The 12220-nt window shown below is 36.0% G+C and overlaps 1 protein-coding gene across 2 annotated transcripts in view; it reads left to right on the top strand.

The window, feature by feature from the left end:
* The first annotated feature begins 232 nt into the window (after positions 1–232).
* LOC133524269 (G protein-coupled receptor kinase 1) overlaps positions 233–12220 on the top strand; it is a 73816-nt gene continuing 61828 nt past the window's right edge. Inside the window, exon 1 of one of the 2 annotated variants that reach the window (XM_061860176.1) lies at positions 233–722. In XM_061860176.1, coding sequence (XP_061716160.1) covers positions 610–722 — 113 coding nt within the window. In that variant the 5' untranslated portion in view covers positions 233–609. The remainder of the gene's footprint in view (positions 723–12220) is intronic. The other variant, XM_061860177.1, reaches the window with a different exon arrangement.

Raw genomic sequence — 12220 nt, 5'->3', positions numbered from 1 at the left:
CGAAATGACATGCTTTATCCATGCCTTTGTATTGACCGCAGCATTTTAATCTTAAATGAAATTAAAGGTTGAAATATTTAAACGGTTAATTTATACATTTCAGGAAAAAGTACAATAATTTTTATAAACCGATGGTGTAAAACTGGCTTAAAACCTGACCGAATGAGAAGTTATTATTGAATGAATGAATGAAATTAATGCAATGGGCGATTCTCGACCGAATGATTACGATGGTAATGATGGTATCGTGCGTGTCAGTTGTAAGATGACGGGCGGGTGATGGCGAATTTATTATTTCTCGCGATCGCGATTGTGGTTTTCTGTCAGGAATAGGCTTGGAAACCGCGAATGTGTAACACAAATAATACAGAACATTCTATATATACACGACAGTGTTGTCTATTGTACCGATTTGTGGAATAAATAACGAAAATGTAAATGATCAGCATGTGTCACCATTCATCAACAAATGTTTTAATGAAAGACTGTTCAATAGTCATGTGTGGAAGGTTATGACTGTCGTTGGTTACGCGAGTAATTCAGGAAGTGTTTGTGTTGTGAAGTGTTGTTTAGTTTTTCTCTAGGGAAGGAGATAAATCTACTCTCAAAATGGCGGACCTCGAAGCAGTGCTGGCCGACGTCAGCTACTTGATGGCTATGGAAAAGTCGAAATGCACTCCTGCAGCAAGAGCTAGTAAAAAAATAGTTTTACCAGACCCAAGGTAAAAGTTCGTTTCTGTTTCCTTAACTGGGTGAAGCGGAAGGGTGTATGTTTACATGTTGTAGCTCTACGTCTATCATCTGGATGATTGTTTACAAAAAATACGTTTGGATGGTAACTCTATTTTGAACCAAGACACATGGTATTGCGTGGTATAGTATACAAAACCTGCAATAAGATTCCAATAAGCTCCATAATAAATTGAATTATCTTATTAGAAAACTATAAAAGTAGAAAATGTGTGCAGACAAAAATTGATAAAGAATATTAACTAGGCAAACAGTTATTATTACAACTATAGTTGTTTACTAACATTACCTAGTGTTTTATTATCAATCAAGATTCATACAAATGCGTACCAGCAAGGCAAGACATTACTTTTCTGTGAATGATGTGATGAATCATTGAAAATTAGTGAGAAATTAGCATTAATAGTCATGATCTAGATGTTCTAGATAGTACACTTTTGTGAAAAAGTTTAGTCATTTATTTGAAGATAGGAATTATAAAATAGTAATATTAACACAACCAATTGAGCCAACAAATATGAGATTTAATTTAATTCCAGACTAGAATGAAATTCCAGGTTCAACAAACCAAGGCCTGTGAGTGCAAGTTATGGATTCAAACTTGTATTATAGCTTTCTAGTATTCCAAAACCAATATTTCCACAGACCAGTATAAAATTCCTGTCTTAGACCAGGGTTCAACAGATTACAGCCAAAGCTTGCCAATTTGGCCTATGCAAAGACCTAAATGTCATACAATTGCAGAAAATCAAGAGAGGACAGGGCCTGGTGGTGGCCCTATATTCAGAAAGTTTGGTGACCCTTGGTTTAAACCAAATTAATCAATATAATAGAAGTAATACCTGGGTGGTGAAAAAAGTACCTGGGTGACTACACTTCTCAGACTAATAAGTAAATCTTATCTTCCTAAACATAACACCTTTAACTTAGGCCTAAGATACACTTGTAAGTTTTGCTTATAAAGCTATTTGTTTCTATCTCTCATTCTGTAGCATATATAGCTGTGTCCCTACTTACATAAGTAAAACTTACAAGTGTATCTTAGGCCTTATATCTACAAATCTTCCAAAATAGTTCCCTATGTATGATTAATCTAAATTTTAGCACACCATTGTAACTTCTGTGATTATGATACAGTGAAAACTGTTTATAACAACATCATTGTAGTGATAAACCAGGTATATCACCAAAATTTTGAGGGAACAATATTGAATATTTAATCTTGGTTATAGCAACTATTGGTTATGATAACCATAATTGATCAGTTCCTTCAATGTTATATAATTTTGACTGTGTGTTATGGCACCATCTGTTGTTTTTCATAGTTGAAGTTATCTAATTAAAGAAAACGAAATTTCGGTTAGACGCTAATTCCACTTTTATGAACCCATTTATATTTATGATTCCACTGACAAAATTGAGAAAAGGCTGTAGGTACTATACCAAGTTTTAGCCAGGTAGAACAATGTATGTAACACTTGTCTTGTTTGGTTAGTACACAAAGATAATACAAACATACTTATCCCTCTTTGATAGCACTTCTGTTATGATATTTAGTTTCCAATACCTTATTTTTAGAAGCCATATTTTTGTTCTAATTGCCTTTGTTTTGGTGTTCATAAATAAACCAATTAACCTATATGTTACCTATATACTGTCCTGAACAGTTTGGCCATGGCAATTGCTTCAGCTCCACTGTTGGAGATCCAGTGCTTGCATGTGGCCTGGGTAGCTAATCTTATTAACAAAGACCCTTAACCCAGAACTACATAAAGCCTGTATATATATTACTAGTGGCTTTGTGAGCTGTAGACCTTGCAATAAACTTCAAAAGTGTGAAAATTAAAAAAAAAAACTTTGTTGAATCATTAACACAATTAAAAAACTAGCTACTTGTGATAGTTGTTAAATTTTCAGAAAGCACAAGTTTATATCTATAATTTAGACCTGTAATAATAAAATAATTAGGGAATTAAGAGGAAAGGCGACAATTGATTCTCCATACAAACATATCCCTCCTTTTCGTCCCTGGATATTGACATTATAGAAAATATTTTGTTTACAGAATTTTATGTATTTTAGTCATAGCTGTGAAAATCAAACGGTCGGGCTGATTGTTTTTTTTATTTCATTTTTTATTTTTATTAAAGTGAGGAGCGAAAACAGGTTGCATACAAATTAAATGCTTAAATGCTCCTCTTATATTGAAACAAATCTAAAAAATTCAAACAACCGGGCGGGCATAGCTATGATTGAAAAACATTAAATAGTGTAAAATATTTTCAATAATGTTAATATTCAGAGAGGAAAATGGGAAATACGTTTGTATGGAAAGGCGGTTCTGGTCACTTTCGTTTTAACATTGTTGTTTAAAGTGGCTAAGTGCACATGTTGTAATCTCCGTCAATTCTTCGGTCATGCGGTTCAAATTGCCGCACCGTTTCGCACACGCTCTTATTAGAACAACAGATTTACGGTCGCATGTCGTTCCCATTCATTTGGACACGCTAACATGGCGACAGTGGGCTGTGTGTGATTCATTATTGGTGTTGAGCCCTCAAATGCTAAACCTTAGAAAAGCGGGAACACCAAATAAATAGGTACAGGTACAGTCAGCAGCGCTACATAGTAGTAGTAGCTGATCGAAACTACATTTTTGCCGAAACCGAAGGTTCGGTTTTGTTTTAGTTTTCGTCGGATACTACCGAAAATACAGATTCGGCGCGGTTCGGCAGTTTTTTGGCCGAAACTGAAACTGAAACTTCGATCGAACACTAATCAGTAGTAACAGTATGGTTTACGACCCAAAAGTATCACCATCATCTAATTATAACTCAACAAAAAGAGACATGACCATACATAAAGCTGGCCATACACACGAGGGTATGCCTGCGCAGTTTTGCAGGAAAAGGTGGTTACAAAACTGCACAGTCGAATGCCATATACGCTCATTTTTACCTGTGCCGGCAAAACTGCGCAGGCATACCCAAGTGTGTATTGTGTACATAAGGCAACAAAGAGTGAAACAGATACTTTTGAATGCGAGCTGAATGACAGATACTTTTAGCGCCTTGTTCTATATATCGGCACTGCTACTGATAATTATTTACCTACTAGTAAGTACTCTAGTACTAACCAGGTTAACCATTGAAATCCATATTTGAAACGGTGATGCCTATAGCTACATTCGCATCGTGCAAGTCAAGCAACATTGGCCGCAGTCAGTTTTAGGATAGTTTTAGAATGCTAGTAGGATGTATCTACGCCGTTGCTCCTGGCTCGTTAATCTTGTTTTGTCACTCATTTTTCGCTTCACGACGAGAAAATCCGTTGTCTAACCTAACCTAGCGTTTCCCGGCGTTTTTCTACCGCTCGCTTGTGGAAACTAATCCCAATATTTTTTTAATTTTTTATTTTTTTTATTCTTTGACATTTGGAGAACCTTTACACCTCCAATTCTTATTATTGTGTATTATTATTTTTCTCAGACCGTGGGGACCTTATACATCTCCAAACTTAATGTATTAACCGTGGAGACTATACGTCTCTGTCATATTGTATAATATACTTGACTTGGTACATACTAGTTATGTACAGAATGTAGCATTAGTTTATGAGACTGCTAGTTTAACAGTCTAGACGCGGTTTATTTATTTAGTATAAATTTTATTTTGACACTTGGAGAGACTTTACACCTCCAAATTTTATTAGTATTAGTACTCTGACATTGGGGACCTTTTACATCTCCAGATTTAATGTGTTTTTAACCATAGAGACTATACATCTCTATTGTATTGTATTAATTATTTATTTTAAGATTATTATTATGTAATGTTTACCCAGGTATTGGCTGTTGTATTTATAAATGTTGTTATGTATTTTTCATGTCACTATATGATGTTACTATAAATGTTGTATTGACTTGTAAAAGAGCCCTTGAGGCCTACTTGCAGAATAAATTTTTGAATTTTGAATTTGAATTTTGAAGCACTAAGTCCTACGACAGCTACCGCCATTTCACCTTCCAATCCAAAGGGGAAACTAGTGGGCTTGTTGGGTGAGCAAATATTTAGCAAACCGGCAAACATCGTAATAATAATTCATACCGACCTACAAATATACATGTAGCACTTTATGAATGAATTTCTTTAAACACTTTTTTTTTTATACTACGTCGGTGGCAAACAATCATACGGCCTGCCTGATGGTAAGCAGTCTCCGTAGCCTATGTACACCTGCAACTCCAGAGGAGTTACATGCGCGTTGCCGACCCTAACCCCACCCCCCTCCTTGAGCTCTGGCAACCTTACTCACCGGCAGGAACACAACACTATGAGTAGGGTCAAGTGTTATTTGGCTGCGGTTTTCTGTAAGGTGGAGGTACTTCCCCAGTTGGGCTCTGCTCTAGATCTGGAATGACATCTGCTGTGCTGTGCCCTACCACACAAGGCGAGATGACATTCACATTGCCCATACCTCTCTTTTGGAAGTAGTTTAAGAACATACCCGGGTCCAGACAAGACACTTAACAACAATTAACATTAACACTCAATCATGGTGATGGAGATACTGTTTATTTAGCTCGTTAAATGAAATAAGGTGATCTCACTAAGTTGTATCCATAGTTAAGCTTGCCTTGAATAAACTTACAACAATTTGAAAGAATATTTCGTGCATTCGGTTTTTTTCTTAACATGACTGAGAATAAGTAATAAAAAAAGAAATTCAACTTTAGGTTTATAAATCTGGCTACTTATGCCGTGTTTAGGGTTCCGAATTATTTAATGAGTTATTACATTGCACAAATTCATTATATTTTACCCCTATCCCATCTCGGAGGCTAATTCGAACATTTGTCCGTACATGTACTGGCGATTGATAACGAAGCGACGTCATTTAGACATTATTTTCAAGACAAAAATGTAAGTTTTGAGTTGGTTTCCTTGACATTTTGCGTGATATTCTGGGGAAACAACTGGGAGATGGGAAATAAAGCCCGTTTTTGTTCCTTAGTTTCCAGAAAATATACCTAAAAAAGGTAAGGTGACCCATGTAAGTCACCAGTGCCTAACGTTACAAAGCCCATTTTTGAAATATTTGATCCTTTTGACGAAAACGTTTGCTGTTAATATTAAACATTTTTTTCTAAGCCAAAACTACTATAATTATATGATATATGTAGATGATCCAATAAATAATTTATAAAATTTTGTTGTCTTTTTCTTGTTTTATTTTTGTATCTAAACATAAATAAGTAAGGCCCACATACCTTAATACATTTTAGGTGGATACTTTTTTTCTTATTTTCTTTATTATTTTGATAATGAGACCGTAAATGCACCCTAAAAATGCTAAACTTATGCAGATAAAAACATTTTTACCCAAAACTAAGTTGCATTGAATGGGCGTTAAGGGACAAATTGGAACTCTGCGACGTGAGGCGACCGTAGACGACTCGTCGCCGCGTCACAACTGGTTTCTATGTATTTCTATTAGATCGCGGGCCAGGAGCATATTTCGTCAGTCATCGCCTCCCGGCTGATACGGTCACGTCTGAAACTATCGATAGGAAAAAAGTGGTCCTAGAAGTTGCTCCTGGCTCGCGGTCTATATGAAATACCATTCGAACTCAGCGACACCTAACTGAGCAAGGCTTGTACAAATTATAAGTGCTTAAAGACGATACATTTGAATGTAATTTTGTACGTATAGTGAAAAAATATTTACTTATACATAACAAACATCTAAAAGTCGAAGTATAGGCGACACATTGAACAAAAACCCTTCATTTATGTAGTTGGCAGCGTTTCATTAAAGATATAGAAAATGGAGTGACCGAAACCGGCAAAACGTCCCACTTTGTCGCTTGCCATAAGGACTAGATTTGCTTGTATCTTTATATGAATAACCTGTCAAGGCGTCCTTATGGCAACCGACAAAGTGGGACGTTTTGCCGGTTTCGGTCACATATTTTGACGTAATTTCTGTATTCCGTACAAAAACGGTTTCATTATGTTCGTCACCTTCAGTAAGATAATAATATTTTTTATAATTCCAAAAAGGTCGGTGACATCTGGTCCGTTATACTGACGTTGACAGATGTCATTGTGACAGTGACATTTCTTGGTAGATTCGATGAAATTTAATTATAAATTAGGGTATACGTGATATGCGGTCGGGATCAAAACTGACACAGCGACTTGTCGCTGCGCCGCAGCTGTCGTCTGCGGCCGCGACACATCGCCCGATTCCAAATTGTATCTTTAAGTTGCAATAAGGTCGTAATTTGTAACTTTAACCACAATCGATTCACAACATCCAACTAAAACCTAATTGCAGTCAAACTGAATCAATATATTAATTATGTATTACGAACTTGTTAATAGGTCCGTGTTAAATAGCCATTTTCCTACATACAGTTTAATTGTAAATGTTACCGGAAAAAGGTGAGGAAAGTAGAAAACAAACCTATTGCTGAACTAAGAAATGTTAAATAACTATCCTGTTACATTATAGATAGATTGGATGTCAAATAGATTTGTGTACATTCTTCGTCATTTTACGTTGGAATACGGTGAAAAAATGTAAACATATCGTTTATCTGTACGTAGGCATAGCTAGATTGAGCAATGTGAGTTTTACTTTGAGTGGAAAATAGGTCAGCAGACTTGGTCAGGGTAGTAGGATGGGTTCTATTTGGATTTAGGTTCCTATCTGTTTTTCCGGATGTCAAATAGATTTGTGTACATTCTTCGTCATTTTACGTTGGAATACGGTGAAAAAATGTAAACATATCGTTTACATACGTCATCTGCACGTAGGCATAGCTAGATTGAGCAATGTGAGTTTTACTTGAGTGGAAAATAGGTCATCAGACTTGGTCAGGGCAGTAGGATGGGTTCTATTTGGATTTAGGTTCCTATCTGTTTTTCCTGTTTCCGATAGTTTAAGATAGGAATCAGGACATGGGAGGATGCGGTAGAGCATGATATGGTCAGTTTATCATAATTACGTGGTTGCCAAACGCCCTCAAAATTATTTGCACAAACCATAGTCCATAATATTGTTATTTTGACTAGGTACTTACTCCGTTTTTGTTTATTAAAAGTAACCACTTTGTCAATAGAAAAAGGGGCGAAATTCAAGTTTTCTATGGGAGGACTAACTTTCGCGCCTACAGTTTTTTGCCGCTTTTTTCTACTGACGGCAATGGCTTGCCAATCTATAGGTACGCTGAATACCTACGAAAAAGATACTTATCAGTAATTTATTCTTAAGTCCAGGAGCATTTCCTTTAGCTCAGTAGTAACCTTAAGTAAGGTCACTAATCCGGAGGGAACAGGGAATTCCCTATTGTAAACAATGGATAAGTAACAAGATGAACACGTTCAACAAATTTTATTAGTGCAGCCGTGCAGTGGGTCAAACCGTCTCATGGTTGCGAATGATGGGCTTGGTGAAATTAAGCTTTTTAACCACAGATTACTTCATAGTAATAAGAAACTGTAGAATAGCCTTAATTGCAGGGGAATGGCAGATAAACTTTTGCTTGTCCCTGGCCGTCAAATGTCATCTTTTATGCTCTGTGGTCTCTAAATCTATCGACTGGTCGATAGAACGGTAATGGGAATGCTAATGAATAAATTATCAGACTTGGTTTTACATTAGGTACAGTCACGTCTGAAAATATCGATACGAAAAATGTGCCAAAAATATGTATACACTACCTTAAAATATGGGCAATAAAGTCGTGTATACATATTTTTGGCACTTTTTTCGTATCGATATTTTCAGACGTGACCGTACCTACATATCAAAACTTTTTTGCAGTACAAAAAGTGAGTTGCGAGACTTGCATTATTTTTACATGTAATGCTTTTGATGGGATTCAATAGTCTGATAACTGATCAAATGGCCTAGTCAAGATGACAATCGTACATCGACAAACACCAAAAGGAAAGAACAAATGTATCCTGAGATGACAGATGCTATGAAAAGTGACTATTTTCATATATTATTTAAGCTATAATCGTAGCTTTTCTATCAACGGTTATCATCTTGGCTATGCTCCCTATGCTATGATGCGGTTTGACCCGCGGAAATAAATATTGAGACGATCGAGTCACTGAGTTGACAAAATTAGGAACTCTATTTTACTGCCAGGATATTGAGAATCATTTTTATTATAGTTTATACCTGTTTTTATTCAATACTCTGATCACTCTGATCTGATCAGATTTGATTCGCGCAAGTAAATATTGAGTCAAGGTACTGAGTTAATAACCGTTAAATAATACTACTAGTAGCTCTGTGAGCTGTAGACCTCGCGAGCATAACTTAAAAGTGAATAAATGTATGACTATATTGTTTAGAAGAATTTATAAAAACTAAATCGAAAAAAAATACATAATTATCGAATAGGGAAGCCTATCTTTGCGAACTTTGTATGTAGAAAAAAGTGGAATAGTTTTTATCTTCACAAGGCTCCCTTTATTATATTATGGAATAGTGATCTATGTGCCAAATATATCATTTTATGATTTGCAATATCCTCATACATTAAAAAAATGCAAAGTAACCTAAAAGTAAAAAAAAAACGATCGCTATATTTTTAACATACTTCTAACTGATAAATAAAACGTATAATGAGTCCTTAAAGATATTTCCAAAGCATAATTATTGATGGGTCAATTTATTTTCATACAATTTTGTATGGCAGAATTGTTTCATTTATAGCGACCTGCTCTAATTGCGCAAAATTTTGCTAGGGTTACTTTTTACGTATATTGGAATAACCCTCATGGAAAAGGAATTTTCATTACTTTATATTTTGGACCACCCTATTTTCAAACCTACCCAAATTTCACGGAAAACGGTTTAGAAATGCGACCTGTAGAGTGGACATACTGAACAATGTTTGCCTAACAGGCCAATTCGAACGTACACTGATGTCATTATCATCTAAAAGATGTCATTCGGTTATCGTGCATTTTGCTCGTACTCGGTGAGGCGCATGATAACTAAATAAAATGGTTCATATATCATTCGTGTATTCTGATGTCAGTGTACGTTTGAAATTGGACTGTAAGCTGTAATCAAGATTCTTTGTGCTCGTCGGTTTGTGTGGTTTGTCAGTGTTTTCAGTATTTTTTCCTCCTCGAAGTCCTCGAGTCGCAATAGAAGGAGATTCATAGTCTTAATTTTGGCCAGGCGATCCTAATTAGAAGACTCTAGGATAATGTTATTAAGACATTAAATCCGAGTTTGTAGCGCGATATTACTGCCGACCTCCACGGTCAGTTGATCATACCCTGAATGGTAAAAGTATAACCACCTCCATCTTCGTCGGAAAAAGGAGGGCCATTAGAGCTTCACTCTGTAGTGTTTTATCTCTACTGTATTTGGTGATTTCATCCGGTAAACCACATTTTTCTACATCGAATACCTTCCCTTAAAATATGAACAGGAGATTTATAATAAATCGTCGGAACACTGTGTTCCTGAAAATTCGTGCCCTGCATTTTTGTAGACAAGTTCTATAGCAGGCATAGCCGACTGTTAGTAATGTATATACACCAAAATTATCTAAATAAAATAATGCCACGAGCCGTACCGTAACTTTCTGCCGCGACAGCCATCTTGAAACATTGCTGCCGAGGCTGGGGAAAAATGCTAGAAAACTGTTTCCCTCTTTTAGCTATGATATTAATTTTGGTAATTAAAGCAATATAACATACATTTACGTTTAAACTTCTGTGCCTAAAATAATATCAATATTCCCATCTACAACTAATCTATAGAAAAGCCAAAGTTGATGAATTCATCTAAGTGCAAAAACTGCTCCGAAGAATTCTGACCATGGACCCGCCACATCACACATCGCACTTTAAGGGCTGAAAAAGAGTTCAGACAAAAAAAACTGAAATGAATGCGCTTAGCTCGCGCTTCGCGCTCGCTTGATCAATCAACAATACGAAGTTTAAATGTAAAAAAAATATATATACAAAATGTTACAATTCAGGGGATAGTTCCAGGGACCTCTCTCTCCCTGGTACAAAGCTTAGTCAATCAAAAATACTAAATAAAAGTGCAAAAAAGAATTCCATGTTCGGGATTGGAACCCAGTACCTCGCCATTGCAAAGCAAGCGTATTCCAACTGAGCCACGAATGGATTACATGACATGTTGAAATTAGGCTACTTATTCTCGAATAATATCTAAATACCCCTAAACCAGCGTTCTAAAATATCTGAATTTTTCGCAAATCACTCTGTAAACATGTCTCACAAGGAAGAAACTCTTACGATATGGATACGGCTATTTGTTTAGGCGCGACGTACCATGAATCCGCCATTTCGAAAAATTTCCAAAAACGATCGACAAAAAAAATCTATATTATCATAGAATATGGCCACAAAATTTCACGCGAATCGGTTGAGAATTGCGGCCTGTGGAGGAGAACATCCGGACATACGAAAGCAGATTGCCCGAGTCAAAACGTAGACCTACGCTACGCTTCGGTCAATTAATGGGATATTTTTTCTACTGCCAGGATAATGAGAATTGAATTTAATAGCCTCATAGTTTTACCTAAAGGATTTAATTTGCCTCTGTTCAGTAAGTCATACTGTTACCATCCAGAATACTGAAATGTTGGTCTAGTATTGATTCAGTAGGAAAACTTGGCTTACGCAAACGTCAACCCGAGACCGAGCTCGTCGCAAATAACGAAGTTATTTGAAAACAATGCACTGTGGGTTGCCCGAAATAACTTACCCTACAGTAGTTGTGTACGGTGGTAGTATCAAGTAAATCACATATGCGCTTTTTGTAAATACATACTTATCAAAGACAGAAATAACAAGACGCGTAATGTAGCACAATTAGCACAAAATAGTATAATTATGGACGTAAATTCGACAAAGCGGTAACATTTGATAAAGTTACCACAAAATGTACAGCGCCATCCCTTGCAGCTGTCTACGTCTCTTGGTATAAGTATTTGTTTGTTTGATGTCATGTAAATAATAACTTAGGCTTCAGCACACGGAGCGTAAGCGTATCGTAATTTTAATCGGTATTGTTGGTGTTGAAGGTTTTTTTAGATACCTTTTATTGTCGACTGTACTTTTGTCTGCACATGCGTCTTTGTTCTTCTTAGACGATAGCATACATTCGATGTGGTTTTGTTGTTTTATGGAGTTTTTATGGCAACATTTCGGTTCAATCATCAAACCTGCTTATTGGGACATTTTGAACAATAATATTGTACTGACAGACAAGTCATGTGAGTAAGTTGCTATAGTGGATATACAAAATTTCAGTCGACCGAAATATGATTTAACTTTAAAACACATCATGACATCAGATAGACAGGCGAAATTAGGTACATAAAAATATTTAATGCTCCTAGAAAATTGCTCTCTGTATAATAAAATTACTTTAACTTCGGCCTCGTAATACACCTAAA

Source organism: Cydia pomonella, chromosome 13, assembly GCF_033807575.1.
Source record: "Cydia pomonella isolate Wapato2018A chromosome 13, ilCydPomo1, whole genome shotgun sequence".
Taxonomy (NCBI): Eukaryota; Metazoa; Arthropoda; class Insecta; order Lepidoptera; family Tortricidae; genus Cydia; species Cydia pomonella.
Note: the sequence above shows the minus strand (reverse complement) of the source record. Positions and strands in the feature narration are given on the sequence as shown.